The sequence below is a fragment of the Catharus ustulatus genome, chromosome 11 (assembly GCF_009819885.2).
Source record: "Catharus ustulatus isolate bCatUst1 chromosome 11, bCatUst1.pri.v2, whole genome shotgun sequence".
Lineage (NCBI taxonomy): Eukaryota > Metazoa > Chordata > Aves > Passeriformes > Turdidae > Catharus > Catharus ustulatus.
In genome coordinates this window covers 14,592,905-14,613,235 of record NC_046231.1, presented here as the reverse complement: position 1 = coordinate 14,613,235, position 20,331 = coordinate 14,592,905, and the positions used below count along the sequence as shown (strand labels likewise).

Here is a 20,331-nt window from a genome sequence, read left to right as displayed (position 1 = left end):
GTCACAGCCTGTGCCCTCCTCCTGCTGGGGCCCGCCCGCTCACGGCGTCCGGCCGACCATGCCGCTGGATCACCGCCGCCTGTGCGGCCCGGAGGAGTCGCAGCCGCCGGCGCTGTGGGCAGCGACCGCGGCCGAGGATGAGGAGAACGAGGAGAGCGCGGGGGCGGCGCCGCGGGACCCCTGTGCCCTGCGGCCGCTGTTCGCGCGGGCCGGGCTGCTGAGCCAGGCGCAGGGCTCGGCCTACGTGGAGCTGGGCAGCGGCACCAAGGTGCTCTGCGCCGCCTGGGGCCCGCGGGAGTCGGCCGAGCCCGGGCCGGGCCGGCTGCTCTGCGAGTTCCGCCGGGCGCCGTTCGCGGGGCGTGGGGCGCGGGGCCGGCCGGGCGCGGCGGCGGAGCGGGAGGCGGAGCGGGAGGCGGCGGCGGCGCTGCGGGAGGCGCTGGAGCCGGCGGTGCGGCTGGGCCGCTACCCGCGGGCCCGCCTGGCCGTCAGCGCGCTGCTGCTGCAGGACGGGGGCTCGGCGCTGGCCGCCGCCGTCAGCGCCGCCGCCCTGGCGCTGGCGGACGCGGGAGTGGAGATGTACGACCTGGCCGTGGGCTGCGCGCTGAGCCGGCCGCCCGCGCCCGCCGCCTCATGGATGCTGCAGCCCGCCGAGCCCGAGGAGCGCCGCGCCGCCGCCCGCCTCACGCTGGCCCTGCTGCCCGCCCTCAACCAGGTGTCGGCCGTGCTGGGCGGCGGCCGGGGCGGCCCGCCCGAGGACTGGGCGCAAGCCCTGCGGCTCGGCCTCGATGGCTGCCACCGGCAGTACCCGGTGCTGCGGCAGAGCCTGCTCAGGGCCGCCCAGCGCCGCGATGCCGCCGCCGCTGCCACCGCCACTGCCACTGCGGCCGCCACCAGTGCCTGAGTGCCCGTGAGAGCGGCGTTCCCCGCTCTGGGGATGGGGCATCTCCCAGAGCCCGCCCAAGCTGCTTTCAATGCTGCCGGAGACCCCTGGAGCCTGCCTGATCCACTCATCACTGTTGGGGATTAAAATAAGTTTACTTTTAGAATCTTAGAAGTTTATTAAGTTGAAGCTTAATTGTAACTGCTGGTGAACCCCCAGACCAGCCTGATCCATGCCTCATGCTGCCGGAGACTGGATGAGCCAACCTTTGCAGTGCTGGAGACCCCCTCGTGCTGCCCACACAGGCCCAAGAACTGTGCTCAAGGAATCTGCACCCTTCACACACTGCTCAAACACCCCGGAGTGCACCTGAGAAGCCCTCGTGTTGCAGGAGACCATGGCACCCAAACAGCCTTGCATGCTGCTGAAGCCCCTGAAGAACACTCTCCATACTGCCTCTGCAGCTAGATCCTGCCTGAGACCTCCCTCCAAGAAATTGCTGGCACTCCAGGACCCCACATCTCACCCCAGGGTGGCCACAGCACCAGGCTCCCCACCATATCCATCTGTGCAGGCAGCATCTGGGCAGCACCAGGCAGGAACTATGGCATGGCATGGACTGCACATCCCTTGGACTTCTTGCCCAGGCAGTGCTTCAGGGTGGCAGAGTTGTGTTTTGTTCGTTCTTTTGTAATAATAAATTTTTTTTGGTGAGTTTTCTGCCTGCATGGCCCTCCTGGGGCCTCTGCTACAACTGGGGTCACCCCCTCTACTCCCACTCTACTTGAGGAGTTCAGGAGGAGCTGGGTGCTTCCTTGGAATCTGATTATTCCTGGGGATGGAGTGGAGCAGATGGTCCTGTCTGCCAGGCTGCACTATGGTGGGCTGGTAGGGAATATTCTGGCTATTTTCCATTGGGACACAGGGCAGAGCTGCATTCATGCCTCTGGGTTGAGCTGTAGGAAAGGCAGCATCCAAGAAAGCCCTGAGTTGGGGGCTGTTACTAGCAGCACATAAAATGGGGTACAAAACTGCACGCTTCAGGCGGTTAAAAACTGCTTTGGAGTCAAATAACCAGAGAAAAGAAATACAAATATTTTTTATTTCCAACACAATACACTCTTTTACCAGAGCAAATTAGAAATACAGAGCTAGTTCCTACCAGTGAGAGAAGGACAACCGAGAAATGAGGGACACGGAACTGAAATGTGACACTGGGGAGCACAGGGGGGACCAGGACTCTGGGTGTGCAGGCCAGGGGCTCTCTGAGTCCTGCTGGCTGCAGATGCAATGCCTGGCTGAGAACAGCCTGTGGGAAAACAGTAAGGAAAACACATTTGGGAGCTGAGGCAAATGAGAGTGACTGGGTTGGCATGGCCCTGCTGCTGGTCCTTTGTGTGACATCAGAGCTAGGCTTGGCACCATCCCAAAATACCACAAAAGCTTCCTAAAACTGGTTTAGCCTGGTTCCTTCTTCCGATGATGGGATGCTGGGCAGCTCTGAAAGCCATCCTAGGCTGTACCCATGCCTGCTGCACCAATTCCCAGGGTCTGAAGGTTGGGATGCCACTTGTGCCATAGGGCTGGGATCCCTGGGCTGCATTCTCTCTCCACAGCATCCTTTGGGGGAGGTGATACGGGCAGCAAGGCAGATGGCATTTGAGATGCTACTTTGGGATATGGTCCTTTCTATTTTTTTACTGCTCCCTTCCCTCCCCAGGCCACCTCTGCTTATCCATAGATCTGAAAAAAGAAAACAAGAGCACTGGAACACAAAAATTTCTCTTGCCAGAGCTGGCTGGCAACTCCCAGGGTGGGACACAGGGCTGCCAGTGGCAGGGGATAGTCATGCCAAGGGTGGGCGCCTCATGTCAAGTGTGGCACTACCTGGAAGCTTCAAAAGAAATAAAGAACACAAGCTGGGAAGGGCTGGGCTCACGGGAAGGCCACGGCACCCAGTCTGGCTACTGGCTCCTCTTGGGTTCTGACATGTGGGTTTTCACCTGTGAGGAGAAACACACAGCATGGCCATCCTGCAATGCACTCCAGTTATAGGATCAAACTCGGCACTCTGCCCAGCACGGGGGTACCTGGGATCCCACACCCACCTGGGATATGCAGGTGTGGGAGTAGCAGCTTTGATAAAATATATTTCTGTTCTGAGGGTTTTTTTGCAGCCTTGGTGCTGGAGTGATGCACACCCAGGGGGTTGCTGCAGAGTATTTGGGGATGTTCTGGCTGTGCCCTGGCACACAGCTGGAATGGCCTGGGGAACCCCAATGGAGCATTTAATCTACTCCAGGCATCCCTCACCAGCAAGCAGAGATGGATTTTAGAGAAACAGAGAGCCTGGTATAAAATCTGGTCTTTCTCTTACCGTCTCCTCTGTGTCTGTGCTCTCCTCTGCACTGTCGATGTCACGCAGGTCACTGTCCCCATCAGCCCCTGTCCCCTCCTTCCCTTGTGACCCCTGTGACCCCTCTCCCACTGGGGATGGTGACTCTGTCCCTGGCTCTGTCCTCTTCTTCTCGCTCTCCTTGGACCCTGAAAAGGCAGAGACAAGAAATTTGGGGTACCTGTGCAAAAAACAGTTCTGTCCTTGCCCATTTCCCTTGTTCCAAAAGACTGGGCTCTTCCCTGCCAGCCCAGAGAAGGGAAAGGATGTGGGGAATCTGTCCAGCCAGCTCTGGATGTCCTGGGCACACAGGGAGGTTCCCCTTAAACCCAGCTCAGGGCTCAGGCTCGTGTGTTCCCATGAACTGCCCAGCAAAGGCACACAAGTGTTGGAGGGTCTGTGGTCGGTCCCCTCACCCGTGAGACGCTCTCTCCGCTGGCCCATGCGGTCCAGGCTCTCCAGCAGACTGTCCACCTGTGCCTTGATCTGGCTCAGCTCCCCCTTGATGGAGTGCAGCTCTTCAGCTTGCACTGTTGGAAGAGGAGCCATGAGGATCCCACCCAAAGCCAGGAAGACATGACATCCTGAGCAACCACTTCCAGAGCATCCTTCTCTCCAAAGCATTCTCCTCCACAAAACCTTCTCCTCTGTGGAACATCCTCCTCTGAGTAGCCTTGGGGAACAGGAATGGATCCAGGGGACATCCAGCACACCAGTGCAGCCCCGGCTGTGCCTGCTGGAGCTGGGGACTCACAGCAACAGGGTCAGCATCAAGTGGGACCTCTGGCCTGCAGAGCTGCTCTAATGCACCGAGACACAAGAGCTCAGCTTTCTCTTCCTCCCAACCCAGTTTCACTTACACTTTGTCCGTCCCGTTGTGGAGCTGGTTCTGCTCCTCGTCCTACGCTGGGGACTCAGGCTGTTCTTGCTGCCTGCTCCCAAGTGAGTCCGTCTGGTCTTGACTGGGATGCGGTTAATGAGTGGGGGGATCTGCTGGTACTCGTATACCCTGCAAGGACACAAGACCACAACCTCAGAGGTGCAGCAGCAGCCCCTGCCAGCCAAGAGAGCATCTCCTGGGGTCCCTGTGCAGTAAAGGACCCCAGCCTGGGCACTGCCCTGCCCACATGCTGTCCCTGCCCCATGCACCCCTCCCCAAGCCCCCCAGCCTGGGGAAGATGCAGCTCCTCCAAGTGGGGAAACACCACTAAGTTTTTGTCAAAGGCAAGGGGAGGGATGCCCAGGGACATCCCATTTTTCCATGATCAGAGACAGTCGTGTGCCAAACCCACGCATGCTCAGCTCGTCTCTCTCCTGGGATGCTGGGCTCACCGGTATGGGAATTCATCCCTGTAGAGATCACAGTCCAGGTCACAGTTACTGCTGCAGGAGGGGGAGAGAGCAGAAAATGTCACCCACAGACACCATGGAGCAGTCACCAAACTGGGCACAAACCCACCCAGCCCTTATCCTTGGGGAATGGGAGGCATCCTGGAGGATCCCCCAGAAGCTGCAGCATGGTCCAGGAAGCCCTGGAAGTAATCTTTCTCAGAGGCAAACAAGGGTATTAAGGGGAATGGTTAGAGTCCCCAGGACAGCATCAGCAGGGTCTGCCTTCAGGAACCTGCATTTAGAATGCCCTGATGTTAAATTTCATGTTCATGGCTCCACACACAGGCTGCAGGCTCACTTGCCTCCAAATTAAGAAGAGATCCGTCAGCAGATCCACTGCAAGCAGCAATATTCCAGTAATAAATCATGCACTCTGGACCGGGAGCAGGGAGTGGGGAAAGGAGAAGGAAGAAGAGGAGGAGGAAGAGAAAAGATGCTGAAGCTCGTTTTGCTGCTTCTGCTCTTGTGGAGTCAGGGAGCATAGGATTAAGCCTAACACAAGGGAGCATAGGATTAAGCCTAACCATGCCTAGGCAGGCTTGCCAGCCCAGAGGGCAGCTTGAGGGATAAGCATCCCCTGTCCCAATGCCACCCTGCTTCAAGAATCATCTGCACAGGACACCTTCTGGTAAGGGTGAGCTGGCAGCTCTGAGGAACCCACCTGCTCCTGTGTTTCACACCTGGGGTATAATTATTGGGGTGTATTTTGGGAGATTTTGGTCCAAACTTGCTGTCTTCCTAGTTTCCATCACTCTGATGGGGACAGCAAGTCCTTCACATCCCCAAATCCTGCCAACAACTTGCCCTGGGGAAAAGGGGAATGGGCAGGTGGAAAGGGGTTCTAACCCATCCCTGCAATGGCTGCTGATGCTGCATGGAGCCTATGCCAAAAGGGATGGGGATGCCACCCTGCACTGTGAGAGAACTGGTGGTACTGCAGCACAGCTAGTCTTGGGGTCTAGCACCCAACTGGAGACACAGCAAGGGGTTTCCTGGCTCAGATCTTTGCTCAGAGCATCCCCTGGGAAGAGCAAAAGCAGTGGCTGCCATGCTCCAGTGCCCAAGGGGGCCAGCAGTCCCAGCCCTCCAGTGCTGCATCCCTTCAGCTCCATGGCAACAGGCAGAGCAATTAGTTCAGTCAGGCTGTTCACAAAAAACCTCTAACAAGACAGGAGACCAGCTTCAATCCCCTCCTTACTACACATCCACTGAGATGTGGAGCCAAAAATGTACAGGGATGAGGACAGGTTCTTCATCTACCACTTGTGCCATCATCACTATCACCTACTGACCTCCTCAGGACTATCACTACCCCTGTGTGCCTCTGCAGAGCTGTCTGTCCTTGAGGAACAACATCTAAAGGCCACAATTGCAACTGACATTGACATAGAATCCTGGAAAGGTTTCAGTTGGAAGAGTTCTTAAAGCTAATCTCATTTCAAACCCTCTGCCATTGGCAACAACACCTTCCAGTAGACCAGGTTGTTCCAAGCTCCATCCAACCTGATCTTGAACACCTCCTGGGATGAGACATCCAGAACATCTCTGGGTAATCTTTGCCAGAGCCTCACCACCCTCACGGGGAAGAATTTATTCCTTATGTCCAACCTAAACTTGCCCCCAATAGTGTGAAGCCATTACTGGGGTGCAACATCTGTATCAGGTGTAGAGATCACAGGGCTCTGCTTGTGCTCCCACTGCCTTCAGATGGGGAAAAGGGAATCCCCACACCCCATTAATGGCACACACCAGGAGGAGCCTGGCCAGGAGTCCAAATGGCATCTGTACCATTTGGCAGCAGGTGATGCTCCAAGAGACGAGGGAAGTCCCTACCTATGCTTCCCATCTGGAATAGCCAGAGATGAGAGTGACAGAGAGCAGGAGAGGAAGAGGAGTCAGGTGTGGGGCAGTCCCCAGCCCCCAGTGCAGCCCCACCCCACACACAGGCACTCACTGGTACAGGCTGCTGCTGTGCTGCCGCTTCTGGCCCAGCCTGGTCCGGCTCAGCTTGGACTCCCTGGCCATGTCCAGATCTGAGGGGAGAGGAGGGGAATGAGCAGTGGAAAGAAAAGGGGATGCCAATATCCTACCCCACACAGACACATCTCTGGCACCAGCTTCCCAGCCATGCTTCTCTGCTGGCTGGAGATGTCCCACTGAAGAACTTCTGCAGGACGAGCACGGGGCTTGCAGATCTCTCTAGATTTAAGTTTTTGGGAAAGGTGGGAGCAGTACAAGGTTGTTCCAGACATGTAACAGCTCCAGCTATCCCTTCCCAGGGGTGCCCCATCCCAAGGACCCAAAGTTGGGCAGGCTCCAATTAGAGTGGCAGGAAGCACCTCTGATGATAAAGTTAATTAACCCGCAGAGACATTTCCCACCAATGTGGTGAATCCACCTTTGCTATCACTCCCGCTGGATGGTTGGGTTATTTTTCAGGGATATTCAGGCCAGCAGGATGCCTGTGAGTGCAGCTGGGTGCCAGGGATGGGGGAAGCCCTGTGTCCAGCTGCTTCACCCTCCTGAAGACTGCTGGGACACGTGTGCTGATACATGGGGTGGGGATGCCTCTGGACACACAGCTCGGTGATGCCACATCACACCTCCCTGGCAATGCTCTTCATCTTTTCTCTAGGATTTCACAGCCAATATCCATATAAAGGCCAGCTTGAATCCGTTTTCTGCATATACATTTGAGAGGCACCAATGCTGTGGTTTGTGAATATCTCCATATATTTAATTTTGTGATTTTGGGACACTCCAAAACCTCTGTGGCCACTGGCGTGAGGAGACAGCTGAGGGCTCCCCCTTGCACACTCACCCTTGGCCACAGTAAGTGTGACCAGCTGTTCCATGGGTGCTATTGCACCAGGGAACCAAATGCTGAAGTTTCTCAAGCCATCAGAGAACATACCAGCCCATTAGAGGTCTAGACCTTCTAAGAGCCTGGCCATGGCCACAGACCCCTCAAGCCCCATATGTGTCGGAGCAAGGTCCTACTACCCCAATGGAGAAGACCAAGGTCCCAGCAGAAGAAACTGTCTCTTGTTTGCTTTCCAGGCTGCCTTGTGTGGTGAAGTCTGCAGTCTGGCTCTGATCTCAGGGTGAGCTGGGGAAGATGCTCAGTGTGCACCAGGGAATGCTGGCACCCATCTTCCATGAGTGCAGCAGCATCCCTAGGGATGGCTGTACTCACTGCTCAGGGCCAGAGCCCACTGTTGACATCCCTCTGTCCAGCCTATCACACCCACTCACTCTCCTCCCTGATAGCAGGACAGAGACCTCAGCACCCCAGCCAGGGACCCTAGCCATGGCTAGACACCCTGTCATAAGCTGCTAGCATCATGGGACTGTCCTGCTGGGGCAGGGGACCATCACCCCAGGTCGATTGCCTGTGTCTGAGCTCCCTTCCCTCCCCAGTAACAGAAACATACTGGTGCAATATTGATGTCCTGGTGGAGTATGATATGGGGGAATAATGCATGGGGGGACAGTACTTGAAGGATATTCCTATCCTGGGGGAGTATTAGCAAGGGGACATCCCAGTATTGAGAGGACATCTTTGACCTGGTGTTAATTGGCATGGGGACATCTCAGAACTAGAAGAAATCCCTGTCCTAGGAGAGAATGGCATGGAGACATCCCTGTACTGGGATGACATCCTTGTCCCAGGAGCGATGGCATGGGGAGGACCAGGCATCCCGGCTATTGGGAGGCCATCCAGCCCTGGGGAGGGACAGGGACCGCTGTGGCGGCACTCCGGAGGGTGCCGTGCCCGGGGTGGGGAGCCTTAGAGGCACCGGAAGGCTGCAGGGGGACACCCTCGCCTGGGTCAGAGCTGCCGCTGCCGGTTGAGCATCCCAGTGCCGGGCGAGCATCCCGGTGCCGGAGCATCTCCCGGGGAAGGGGTGCGAGAGGAGAGCCGATCCCGCGGGGGAAGGGGCACTCGGGGAGGGTGGAGGGCCGGATCCGGCCGGTACTCACATCTCCAGCCCGCGTCCCCGCTGCCGAAGAGCGTCATGGCCCCGCTCCGGCCCCGCGCCCCGAACCTCGCACCCCGAACCCCGCACCCCGCACCCGACCGAGCGCGCTGCCACCGGGCGCTACCACCGCCGGGCGGGGGGGCCGCGGGCCGCACCACCGCGGCACGGCAGGGGACACCGCGCCCCGCACCGGCGTCTGGGGCAGCCCCGCTGCCTGGCCCTGCCCGCACCACTGCCGGCACCGCGGGCACCGGGCTCACCCTCCCCCGGGGATCGCCAGCCTCACCCTCACCATCCCTGCGCTCCTTCCTGCTCCATCCTCCCGCCCCTTCCCACCTGTCGGACCCCACCCTCGGGATCCCCATCCTCACCCTCATCCTCATCCTTCCAGCTCCATCCTCCTGTCTCACTTGCTGGATTCTGCCCTCGGGATCTCCAGCCTCAGCCTCATCCTCATCCTTCCAGCTCCATCCTCCTGTCTCACTTGCTGGATTCTGCCCTCGGGATCTCCACCCTCATCCTCATCCTTCCAGGTCCATTCTCCCACTCCACCTGCTGGACCCTGCCCTTCTGGGCAGGACTCTGCCTCAGTTTCACCCTGGGTTTGCCCAGGGCCCCCAAGCCCAGCCCAGCGATGTGGATGGTGCCTTCCCTCAGCTGAGACAGTGTGCAACCAACACACCCTGGATGAAGATATTTTAATTCCCACCACAGCCCAGCCCTGGAGTGGGCTGTTATGAAAGGAGGAGGGCAGTGGCACATTGCCTCCAAAAACACCCACTGACTCCCACCAGTGCTGGGGACATGGGCTTGCACCCAGCACACAGGGTGCTGTGACTTTGGACCATCCTGGGGCTGGAAGAAGCAGCTCTTGGCTATCATCATCCCTCCAAGACAACCCCACGTGCTGAAGATGAGTTCAGCCAAGGCTGGTCTTGGCTCCTGCAACCCCAGAGCCCACTCCAGAGATGAAACTGGAGGTTCCACCCAGTCAGGCAGGATGTGGGCTGTGGCTAGGCAGAGTCTGGTGGGCTTAGGGGAGGAAAAAGAGACAAACTGCTCTTCCCAAGGGAGAGAGGGTCTTTATTAATGATCAGGCAGATGATGAAGGACCAGGTGATGGTGAGAAACGCATCAGGCTGGGGCATTCTCACCCAGGTCAGGATGATGGCTCAGAGCTGAGCACAGTCTTCACGCTGAGCTATGGCAAGGTCTGCACCCCAAAGAGCCCCCTTGGCCCCTCGTCACACTGAGACCACAGTCCAGACACAGCCCAGCTGCCAATTTTGGAGGAGGATGTGTTTCTACCTGGCTGTTGCAAGGGACATCTCCTGCCCAGGGTGTTGCAGAGAGATAGTGACAGAGGAAGATGAGGGGCAGAAGAAGATGCTGTTTCAGGGATGTTGATGTACAGCATACCCCTTCTTGCCAGGTCCCAGTGCCATGGGTCCCCTCAGCCCCTCATTCCCTGCACAAGTGAGCTGCACAGAGATCTTCCTGAGCCGTGGTCCAGTCTTGGCACAGCACCAGGGTCCTCCTGAGCCACAGGTTCAGCACAGCAGCCAGCGCTGGCCGGTTCCCAGGGCTACCAGCTCAGGGGTCCCGCTGCCACAGGGCGATGTGTTCCTGGGCTGCAATGGCATGTGTAGAGTTAGTGCCTCCCAACCCAAGACACAGAGGTTTGGGCAGGGCTGGCAACAAGGCACAGACACAGCAGAGCTGGAGACTGGCACCTCCAGGGCCCAGGAGAGCCCAGGAGGGCTCCCAGCCGCTCACTCACCGAACTGGCAGATGTAGCGGTTCCGGGTCTTGCAGCGCTGGTCGTTCCAGTTGAAGGCGGCTGACGCTTGCATCTCCACACAGTTCCCAAACCTGTGTCCCACCAGGATGGTAGTGAAGCCAGTCAGCAATGACACCATGCAGAGCTCAGTGTCCTCTAGATCCACTTACCCCTGGTTGTCCGGCTGGCCAAAAGCGAAGCTGGTGAACGAGGATGGGTCACCCACATCCCAGCGGAAGGAAGCCTTGGATGTCTTGTAGGTGAGACCTGGGGAAGCAGGGGGTGGGTTGACATGTCTGCCAACATCCTGGGCCCCCTGTATCCTGGCTACTGCTGCCTCTCACCAATCCAGAAGTTTCCAGTCTCAAAATCCGTGTCTGTAACCCTGTTACCCATCTCCAAGCGGCTGAGGTAGAAAGCCAGGATGTCCTGAACCTTCTGGTTTCTTATCTGGGCCAGCATTGCTCCTTTCTCCTGTGAGGAAGGGAGTGAGTCTGCGTGGTCCAGCACTGCTCCAGGCAGAGGAGAGATTCCCAGGGGGGCTGCAAGCATGGGTGGTACTTTTCAGCTGCACAGAGATGCTCAAAGCACCCTAGGGGTTCACCTGGCATTTAATTTTGGCTCCATAGTAGGTGTCAGCTTCAGGGGACACCATGAAGCAGTCGCTGTCTATCCGCACATCACAGGCGTGGAAGGGGAAATGGATCTTTGCTGGAGACACAGGCAGAAGCAGGTGGGTCCTTGTGCCAGCAGAGATGGGTCCAGAGAGGACCCTTTGCCCCACTGTGGATCCCTGATGCCACCCCACAGCAGTGCAGGTGGGCACAGACTCACTGCCGCACTCGGCTCCACCGTAGCCCGCGTCGCAGAGGCAGGAGCACTCCTCCTTCCTGAACCTTCCATGGAGGCACTGCCCGCTGCACCTCACTGTGGGCACAGCACTGCATCAGCTGTCAGGGGGCTCAGCAGCCCCTGCTCCCCGTGCTGCCTGTGCTGCCCACGTTGCACTATCTGTGCCCATGCGTGCCCTGCACCCACCCTGCACACACGTGCCCTGCAGCAGCCAAGCACAAGCCTCTGAAGGCGGCACAGTGCCCTCTCACCTTGGCAGTACCTGCCCGTGTAGCCTCGGGGACAGGTGCACTGGCAGCTGCTCATGTCGAGGCGCCCACTGTTCCTGCAGCTCATGCGACAGGGGTTCCTGGGCACCTCTGGAAACACCAGAGTGACAGTCAGGGCTTCAGGGGTGGAGGCAGCATCACCAAGGTCATGCAGAGGCCATGGTGACAGGGGGGACTCACCGCAGAGCCCGCCGCTGTGGTCCCAGGACTTGAAGCAGCCAGAGAGGGCAGCAGTGCAGAGGGAGCACCACGGTCCCTGCTTGTAGGGCAGGATGGGCGTCCCAGCCACCTCCCAGTTGCCCCTGGCCCCACAGGCAGCTGGAGGAAGATGCCCCACCCACCCGGGCAAGCCACACCCCTTCTGGGGCAAGCCCACACCCACATTGCAAAGCCATTTCTAAATCACCTCCCTGCCTTCGTTTCCCAGCCCCACCCACTTCCAGCACTTTGTCCTGTCCACAGCACTCAGCCCCGCCCAGTCCAACACACAACCCTACCCAGAATATTCAAACCCTTCCACTTCTAAACCAGCCCTATTTGCATCTCCAGGCCCACCCACATCACCCAGCCCCACCCACTTCAGTGCACAGTCCCACGCACCACCTGGACAAGCTCTCTGCCCCCTCCCCTGCCACATATTCCGTAGGTCAACCCATGCCCCTACCTGGAGAGTCCACCCACATGGCTAAACCCTGCCCATTCTCACCAGGCCCCACCCCTTGGAGCCACACCCACCACACCCACCATACCCAGCCCCACCCTGCATCCACACCCAGCCACACCCAGCCCCACCCTCTCAGCCACACCCACCACGCCCAGCCCCACCCCGCAGCCACACCCACCACGCCCAGCCCCACCCCGCAGCCCCTTACCCCGGTGAGTAGGCGCAGGTGAAGGCCTCGCTGGGGCCCTGGGGGCTGGAGCAGCGGTGCCGGCCGCAGCCCAGCTGCCCCGCTGTGGCCCACACCAGCTATGGGAGAGTGTTTGTCACCGGGGTCCTGAACCCCAGCAGCCCCCCCATGTCCCTCATGCCCACCTGGGTGTAATGGCGGCAGGTGGCATTGCTGGCACAGCGCCCTGTCCTGTAGTCATAGCGCTGTCCCTCAGCAAACCAGAGCTCCAGCACGGCCCCGAAGCCTCCGGCACTCGCCGGCAGCAGGGTCTCACTCCAGCCCAGCTGTGGGGCCGGCGGGGGAGCGGGGCCCTCCAGGCAGCTGGCTGCCCGTGCCCCCGCCAGCCGCCCCAGCTCCTCGCTCCACTCCTGCAGGGATGAGCGTGAGCCAGCCAGGGAACAGCCCAAGGAGTGTGGGGACCACCAAAATGGTCAGTCCAGGAGGTGACAGGGGACATCAGAGCATCGACAAAGGGACAAAGGGTGGTGCTGCAAGGGACCCCTAGGGATCCATCCTGCCTTTGGTGTGTTCAGATGTGAGAAGGTTGGGGAATTTCAAGGGTCATCACATGGAATGGGGACCCCACAAAGAACTCTGTGTCCTTGGTGTGTGCAGGTGTGGGGTCATTAGCAGGCATCAGAGGGACATGGGGGACCCCAAAAGGCTCCTCAAGGGACCAGCTCTGTTTTTGGTGTGTCCTGGATGTGGCAGTGCCGGTGGCATGCTCATCCCCAGGGGCCCCACACTGTCCAGCTCTTCTGCTTCATTAGCATGTTAGCAAATTACTGCATACCAGCCATGGGCTGTCCACCTCCCCGGGCATGGGGGGAGAGGTGGATGTGACATCCAAGGTGGGGGACATGGGACCTGTCAGAGGGCTCACCAGCTTCTGCATGTTGGCAGCAGGAGGCTGCACTTTGCTCCTCAACTTGTTGTGCAGTGAGAGCACCAGGAAGGTCTCCTTCGTGCTGAGAGCTGGGGGGACAGCAGGGGATAGGGATGGGCCCAAGGGGGTTTAGGGGTACAGGTGCCCTCTCTGTATCCCTGGCTGTGGCAGGACCCTTCAGGGGGCCGTGGGAATTCCCCCTGAAGGGTCTGACTGCAGCCGGGGATACCGGGAAGGCACCCGGGTCTCCATGGAGACTTGAGGGGAGAGAAGAAAGAGCTTTTGGGCTGGGAGCACAAAAGGGGTGAGGGGCTGGGGGTAGGGGGGCGGGGGGGGGAGGTGGAGCGGGCAGCCCGCTGGGCCCTCGTCTCGCACGGGTGGGCTGAGACTGCCAGGAATGTACCCTCTCTGCACCCCCACCTCTGTCCTGCCAGGATCCAGACCCCACTGGGCAAGACCCATCATTAGCCCCATCACCAGCTGCAGGACTCCCAGCCCCATTCCATCACTAGCTCCATCCCATTACCAGCCCCACAGCCCCCTGGTTCCATTGCAACACCAGCCCCAGAGCCCCCCAAATCCATCCCATCGCCAAGCCCATGCCCCTTCTCCCAGCCTCATTTCATCCTCAGCCCCCATCAGCCCTCAAGCCCCCCATTGCCACTCCTGGGTGCCCATCACCCACCGAGCCCCCCACGCATCTGGTCCGGCCCAAGGGGACGGTGCTCAGGGTGCACTCAGCCCCCAAACCAGCTGCCTCCCAGCCCTGCTGCCCGAGGCAGCCCCTCTACCAGTTACCTCCCGGAGCCAGCGGGGACAACTTTTCTGGAGCATCCGACCTCGTCTCACCCACCCTCCACACCAGGAGGCTGCAAACCAGCAGGACCAAGAGCTTCATGTAGGTCCTGGGATGGGGGAGCAGACCCCCAAGCTGCGGAGGGAGCACTGGGGAGAGCCGAGCCGCCCCGCAGCAGCGCTGGCTTTGGGGCGAGCTCGGCCGCGCTCTCCTGCGAGCGTGTGTGTGTGTCTGGTTGCAGGATTTGATCCTATTCAGGACTCCAGACAGGCACCGCTGGGCAGCGGGAACAAAAGCTTGACGGGTGAGTAATAGCTCTGTCAAAACAGTTGCTCGCTGGAGCGAATGTGGCAGACAACTCCCGGGGCCCCGGGCTGCAGCCCCGCCGGGATGTCCCGCAGCGGGGTCAGCCCTCCGCGCTCTGCCCCAGCCCCGCTGCCCAGCCGCGGTCGGGCTGTGAAGGCACCAGAGCAGGGGTCGCAAGCGGCACCCACTTGGGGACACTGGGAGACTGCAAGCCAAGGGGCTGGGGCAGCAAGGGGGCCCCTGCTGCCAGCCTTCCTCCTGCCCCATGAATTAAACATGCCGGGGAGGTAACACACACCGCTGCAGGCATGAAGCCAAATACCCGCTCCGGAGAGCTGGGCAGCGTGGTTACAGGGTGGGAGGATGTGAGAGCCGGGGGGCCGGTGGTGGGAGAGATGCTGGGCCCAAGGGGGCCGTATCTCAGCAGGCACCCGGGGTCCCAGAGCCCAGGGAGCTCGACAGCACCATGAGAGCTCTGCCCCAGCGCCGGGCTCCCAGAACCCATGTTAGATGCTCCCTGGCACAGGGCAGATGTGGGCTTCAGACATCCCTGCTCAGGGAAATGCCACAGGCAGGAGGGACTGGGAGCATCCTACGCATAGCTGTCAGGGCTGAGCTGGGTGTCAGCATAAACCCAGCTCTAAATGCTTCAGTTCCCTCAGCCTGAGTCTAAATCTGACCCTGGCCTGAACCCTGGTACTAATGTTAATGCCAACCTCAACTCTCATGCAAACACTCCTGCTAATATGAATCTGAGTCCTTGCCACTGATCCTAACGCTAACAAAAACCTAACTTTAGCCATAACAATTACATTAATGTTAATCAAAACATTTAAACTTAATGCCAACTCCAAATGTAACACTAATGTTAACCCCAACTCTAATACTAACCCCAACCCTAACCCCAGCTCTAATCCTAACCCTAATCCTAACCTCATCCCTAGCCCTAATGCTGACTCTAACATTAATCCTGACTCTTATATTAATACAGACCATAACACCAACTGCACCCCAGCTCCAGGCTGCAGCAGCACCCTGGGCTTCCCCTCTGAACTCCAGCCAGGGCTGAGCTTACCCCAGCAAAGCTGTGCCAAGTCCAGTGAGCTGCATTCCTGGGCTACCCTTCCTAGTAGCCTCAGCCCTCCTGGTGAGCAGAACCCTCACACAGACCCCAAAGTCATCTTCTCTCCCAGGAGACTTTCCCAGGCTTAGCTAGAGCACGGGATTAGCCTCATCCTGCATCTCTGCATGCCGGGGAGCCCCAGGGCCAGGACTGGCTGTGTGGTGAGCCCAGCACCGCCGGTACCACCCTAAGTGCCGTGACAGCCACTGCCTGGCCCCGATATCTGCTGGCCCTCGGACATGAAAGGCTCCAAAGCCTCTGATGTGCAGAGAGGGAAAGGAACGGAAGGGAAGGGAGAGGCTGGAGCCAGTGCCAAGGGGAAACTTTCCTACAGCTCGGCCTCAGGCAGGGGAAAAACCAACAAACACATGGGCACAGGCTGTGGATAAATCCCAGCGAGTGCAGGAACACAGCTGTGAGCAGAAACGGACCGTCAGCGTCTTGCCCCTGGAGTCAGCCCCGGCGTGATGCTCCTCATCCCACTGCCAGCCTGGCTGGCCCTGGGCATCCTGCAGCTGCCCCTTGGCAGCTCCCAGGTAAGGACCTGCATTCCCTCCCTTCCAGCCCCATGGCACTTCTCCCTCTCTGGGTTGCTCAGCACTCCTCTCACACCCCAGCACCCCAACACCAGCCCTGAGAAGGTGTGTGGCACAGCCACAACACCTGTGGAGCTGCCAGGGCTAGGGGCATGGTCATGGGGCTTTTCCCCTGCAGCAGTGAAATGATAAATGCGAAATGCTCTCAGGGCATGCAGCTTCCCCGCAGTAGACACAGAGCCAGGGTCAGATCCCAGCCCAGATGGGAAGGGGCTCTATCCAGGGCAGGACATCAAAACCCATCCCAGAGATGCTGTCTGCTTGGAAGGGTCCTCCCAGGCTGTGGCAGGGTGCAGGGGGATGCAGTGGGTGATTGGGATGTCCTCATGATCCCAGGAATGCCTGAACCGGCAGCAGGCGCTCAGTGTGGTGCGGCAGATGCAGAAGCTGCTGGTGGCACAGGAGGCTGCTCACCTGCAGGGCGCACGCGGGCTCCGGCACCAGCTCTCCATCCTCCAGAGCCACCTCCAGAGACCGGCCACCAAACGCACCGGTAATCCTGCCTGGTCACACCCTGGGTGACATCCCCACGGGGCCAGCTCTGATCCCTGGACCCACACAAACAGCCTGGGCAAGGGACACCTGGCTCCCTGTCAGGCTGAGGCTGGCTCCAGGCTGGCAGTGTCCATCCCCACACGTCTGTCTGTCCACAGAGATCTGTCCACAGCTAGCAGCGCCCCTGAACGGACGGATGCTGGGCCGGAGCCTGCGGGTGGGCCACGAGGTTCACTTTGTCTGCGACGCCGGCTTCCGGCTGGTGGGCTCGGAGACACGCGCCTGCCGGCACAACCGCACGTGGAGCGGCTCCCAGCCCTTCTGCAGAAGTGAAGTGGGGCAGGGTTGGGGTGCCACCACGGCTCCTCTGTCACCCTGAGCTGTGGGGTTCCATTGCTGTACTCAGAGGCTGCAGCAATGGGCACTGGGGTTGGGCAAGGATCACTTCACCCGCTGATGCTCATGAGCTCCTTCTCCCTAGGTATTGATGACTGCTCCAGCAACCCATGTGCCAACAGCGGGACCTGCGTGGATGGCAACCAGAGCTACACGTGTGTCTGTGCCCCAGGCTGGTCAGGCCCCAGCTGCCAGAGCCCCATCTACTCCTGTAGGTGCCTGGGTTTGGGTTGCAGAGGACAGGGATTCTCATGGGGGCAGTACCTGGCCATGCTGTGCCTGTCTCCCCCTTCCCTGGCAGCCCCCTGGAACCTTGGCCCCCACCATCTCCCCATGCCCCCGCATGTGACCCCTGCTGTCCCCTGCAGACTGGGTGACACTGAGCAACACCTCCTTCAGCCGCCAGCCCCGCTGTGCCGAGGGCCGCTCTGGGTCTCGGCGCTGCAGCTGTGACACCGGATTCCAGCTGCAACCAGGTGGTGTGTGCCAAGGTAAGAGGGGGATGAAGAGGATGGAGGGGGGCAACCAAGGCTTGATGGCAATGGAACCTCTGGCCATTCCCTACTTTGTCTGCCCTAGATGTGGATGAATGCCAGCTCTACCAGTCCAGCCCCCAGACACAGATTTGCCTCCATGACTGCCTCAACCTCCCTGGCTCCTATCGCTGCCTCTGCCCCCCTGGGTATCTGCTCCATGCTGACCGCAATGCCTGTGAGGGTAAGGACCCAGGGTGCAGGGCAGGGAGCATCTCATGGGAAGAGGGGTGCACTGAGGACAGCCCCACTCACCCCCTGTCACCACCACAGACGTGAATGAGTGCACTGGAAAGCAGCACAACTGCAGCCAGGGTGATCTCTGCATCAACACCTTCGGGGGCCACCGCTGCGTGCGCCCCAAGTGCCCCCCACCGCGCCACAACACCAGCTATGTCAAGACCTCTGCCTTGTGAGTACCCTACTGTGCATGGCTTGGGCTGTGTCGTGCCCTGTCCCAGGGTGATGGGTCCTATTGTGCACTGGTGGCTGTATTGTGTCACCAGGGGCAGCAGGGAGAGTGCCAGCCAGCACAAATTGCCACATAGGGTGCTCAGGTATGCTTGGCATGCTACCTGATGATCTTGGGATGCAGGTGGGAGCACCCCAATACATGGTGGCTTTATCCAGGATCCTGGCCTTCTCAGAGCACCAGCCTGGGGGGAATGATGCTGATTTTCCTCTGCTGCACATCCATGCGTTGCCATCAGCAGCCTTTCAGTAGTCCCACTCTTGAGATTAAGCAGTTTTGTGTCACCCAAATAAAGGGGCATCCCTGGTCCTGGCAGATTCCTCTTCAGGAGGCACACAGGGCTCCATCCCTGGTCTTCAGCTGGGACTGTGGCATCCACTCAGCCTCAGCCTCAGAGGGTCACCCAGAGCTGTGTCCCTGTAAGCCATCGCATTTGCCTGGCAGAAACAGGGATGAGGCAGAGATCTGATGATGGGCACACTTGGATGTGGCTGTCTTGGGTGGCTCTGCCAGGATTGACAGCAGGGCTGGAGATGCTGCCTGTGGCACAGGCTGGGCTTGTTTGCAAGGCTGTGCATCTCCCTGAGAGCCAAACCACAGCACTGAGCCGTGGCACCCTTCTCTCCTGGCAGCCAGTGCGAGAGGAACCCCTGCCCCATGGACAGCCGAGCCTGCCACCTGGCTGCCAGCTCCATCTCCTTCCACTACCTGCCGCTCCAGGCCAACCGCACCGTGCCCCGTGTCCTCTTCAAGATGTCCACCACCCGCTTCGTGGGCGACAGCCTGCGCTTCGCCATCACGGGCGGACGGGGCCAGGGCGTCTTCGCCGTGCGGCGCTCGGACCGGCAGACGGGAGAGCTGCTGCTCACGAGCCCCGTGGCGGGGCCAGCCACGCTGGAGGTGGAGCTGGAGATGAGCGAGTTCTCCCACAAAGTCCTCCTGGGCAAGCACATCTTCAAGGTCACAGCCTTTGTGTCACCATATGTGTTTTGATTCCCTTTGGAGGCAGGTGTGGGGCCAGGCCAGGGCCCTTCTAGGGGAGCAGTGGAGCAGGTTCAGCTCAGTGGTGCCAGTTTTTGTCCCGTTGGAGATACCTCTCTCCCACAATGCTTTCTCATAGCCATCACAGCAAAAACTGTGTCCCTATAGGAAAAACCCCATGGCTAATGAAAGGACCAGCCCAGGGGTGCCTGCCTCTGCCAGCCCCCTTCCTCTCTGCCCACATGGCACACAGAGTGAGCCAACAGCACTTGGCATGCAGATTCAGCTTCTTGTATCTTGTAATCTCTAATAAAAGTGGCTGTAGGAAGGGTGTCCTCCTTGCTCTATGTTTTGTCCTCCTGGGGCAAGGCTCCTGTAAGCAGCTGGTGGCTGTGCTAATGGCAGGGTCACCTTGCAGAGCTTGGGGTGCCAATAGAGCTACCAAGCCCATGTAGGGCCATGCAGTGTCCATGTCCCTTCCAGCACCCCTGTTCCTGTGGCCACACTGAAGACACCCCCAGTATAAAAATGGGAAATGGGCTGAACAGAGAATCACAGAATGGTTTGGGTTGGAAAGGATCATCTTGTGCCAACTCCACTGCCATGGGCAGGCACAATCTCCAACAGCTGCCCTGAACATCCTGCACAGCCAAGACTGTCCTCAGCTGCCTCGGCAGTGCCTGGAAAGCGCAGCAGGGCTCTCTGGCACTGGTGAGCAGGGCATGGTGACAGAGGCTGCGCTTCCTTGTGTCCAGGAGACTTCCCTCTGCAAGAGCTCCGACAGGAGCCGAAACTGCAGCCCCCCAGCTCGCCAGGCACTCGAGCTGTCCCCCCGCACCCACATCGAGGAGGGTGGGCTGTGAGAACAAGTGGGGTGCAGCGCCCCGCACTCCTTGGGCACCCCCTGTCACCGCCAGCACGGCCAGACCCCCGCGCAGGGACACAGCTGGGGGTTGAAAAGGTGAGGAGGGCTTTTGGGGACAGCGAGCAGAAGACACGCCAGCTCCGGGCCGCCCTTCCCTCCGCACACAGAACCCTTCTGAGGTGAGTGTCCGGCCAGAGCCCCCCGCACAAAGCAGCCGCTGTGCGCCCATAAAGAGCTCCTTGTGCCCGCCGGGCACGGCCCCGGGCCGGGCTGCGCTCGCTGCTCCGCTGGATCCGGCGGAAAATCTCCCGGGGACAGCGGAGAGGCGAGGGCTGGGCTGGCAGGGCTGCGTCACCAACAGCCGAAGCTGGCCCGGGCTGGGATGCAAAGTAGGGAATTACGGGGTAAATATTTATCCTCGCACATGAGGTGTCCCAG

The 20,331-nt window shown here is 59.6% G+C and overlaps 4 protein-coding genes across 5 annotated transcripts; 2 read left to right on the top strand and 2 right to left on the bottom strand.

The window, feature by feature from the left end:
• The first annotated feature begins 14 nt into the window (after nt 1-14).
• EXOSC6 (exosome component 6) lies at nt 15-1,594 on the top strand. The gene has a single exon (XM_033069666.2). The coding sequence runs from the start codon at nt 59-61 to the stop codon at nt 899-901; it is 843 nt and encodes a 280-aa protein (XP_032925557.1). The 5' UTR covers nt 15-58; the 3' UTR covers nt 902-1,594.
• A 357-nt stretch (nt 1,595-1,951) lies between these two features.
• Nucleotides 1,952-9,150, bottom strand: LOC117001363 (RNA-binding Raly-like protein). Of its 2 annotated transcripts, none has more exons than XM_033069657.2 (7): nt 9,022-9,150; nt 6,622-6,700; nt 4,608-4,658; nt 4,136-4,284; nt 3,692-3,805; nt 3,258-3,424; nt 1,952-2,883 (listed from the first exon to the last, which is right to left on the bottom strand). In XM_033069657.2, the coding sequence occupies exons 2-7, from the start codon at nt 6,690-6,692 to the stop codon at nt 2,845-2,847; spliced, it is 591 nt and encodes a 196-aa protein (XP_032925548.1). In that variant the 5' UTR covers nt 6,693-6,700; nt 9,022-9,150; the 3' UTR covers nt 1,952-2,844. The 2 variants fall into 2 exon arrangements, with proteins under 2 accessions (XP_032925548.1, XP_032925547.1); XM_033069656.1 differs by lacking the exon at nt 9,022-9,150 and adding an exon at nt 8,652-8,738.
• Nucleotides 9,151-9,712: 562 nt separating this feature from the next.
• Nucleotides 9,713-14,361, bottom strand: LOC117001347 (C-type lectin domain family 18 member A-like). Its single transcript, XM_033069636.1, has 12 exons — nt 14,129-14,361; nt 13,328-13,419; nt 12,588-12,812; nt 12,424-12,521; nt 11,732-11,853; nt 11,534-11,641; nt 11,265-11,357; nt 11,035-11,141; nt 10,775-10,904; nt 10,601-10,697; nt 10,431-10,522; nt 9,713-10,281 (listed from the first exon to the last, which is right to left on the bottom strand). The coding sequence occupies exons 1-12, from the start codon at nt 14,226-14,228 to the stop codon at nt 10,244-10,246; spliced, it is 1,302 nt and encodes a 433-aa protein (XP_032925527.1). The 5' UTR covers nt 14,229-14,361; the 3' UTR covers nt 9,713-10,243.
• LOC117001372 (fibulin-7-like) lies at nt 13,683-19,327 on the top strand. The gene is made up of 10 exons (XM_033069668.2): nt 13,683-14,228; nt 14,368-14,430; nt 15,890-16,091; nt 16,488-16,644; nt 16,805-16,975; nt 17,128-17,253; nt 17,411-17,533; nt 17,622-17,759; nt 17,849-17,987; nt 18,680-19,327. Exons 3-10 carry the CDS (start codon nt 16,023-16,025, stop codon nt 19,038-19,040), a joined length of 1,284 nt encoding a protein of 427 aa, XP_032925559.1. The 5' UTR covers nt 13,683-14,228; nt 14,368-14,430; nt 15,890-16,022; the 3' UTR covers nt 19,041-19,327.
• The last annotated feature ends 1,004 nt before the right edge of the window (nt 19,328-20,331 follow it).

What these genes read in the sequence shown, in the direction of transcription:
- EXOSC6 (XM_033069666.2), top strand. Translation starts at nt 59, where the DNA reads ATGCCGCTGGATCACCGCCGCCTGTGCGGCCCGGAGGAGTCGCAGCCG.
- LOC117001363 (XM_033069656.1), bottom strand. Translation starts at nt 8,688, where the DNA reads ATGACGCTCTTCGGCAGCGGGGACGCGGGCTGGAGAT. An exon ending in CACAGCAGCAGCCTGTACCA is followed by an intron (nt 4,659 to 6,621) that starts GTGAGTGCCTGT and finishes CCCCTCCTGCAG; the next exon opens with CAGTAACTGTGACCTGGACT. An exon ending in AGGGATGAATTCCCATACCG is followed by an intron (nt 4,285 to 4,607) that starts GTGAGCCCAGCA and finishes GTGTCCTTGCAG; the next exon opens with GGTATACGAGTACCAGCAGA.
- LOC117001347 (XM_033069636.1), bottom strand. Translation starts at nt 14,228, where the DNA reads ATGAAGCTCTTGGTCCTGCTGGTTTGCAGCCTCCTGGTGTGGAGGGTG. An exon ending in GGCCAGCCGGACAACCAGGG is followed by an intron (nt 10,523 to 10,600) that starts GTAAGTGGATCT and finishes GGTGGGACACAG; the next exon opens with GTTTGGGAACTGTGTGGAGA. An exon ending in CCGCTACATCTGCCAGTTCG is followed by an intron (nt 10,282 to 10,430) that starts GTGAGTGAGCGG and finishes ATGCCATTGCAG; the next exon opens with CCCAGGAACACATCGCCCTG.
- LOC117001372 (XM_033069668.2), top strand. Translation starts at nt 16,023, where the DNA reads ATGCTCCTCATCCCACTGCCAGCCTGGCTGGCCCTGGGCATCCTGCAG. An exon ending in CTCCCAGCCCTTCTGCAGAA is followed by an intron (nt 16,976 to 17,127) that starts GTGAAGTGGGGC and finishes CCTTCTCCCTAG; the next exon opens with GTATTGATGACTGCTCCAGC. An exon ending in ACCAGGTGGTGTGTGCCAAG is followed by an intron (nt 17,534 to 17,621) that starts GTAAGAGGGGGA and finishes TGTCTGCCCTAG; the next exon opens with ATGTGGATGAATGCCAGCTC.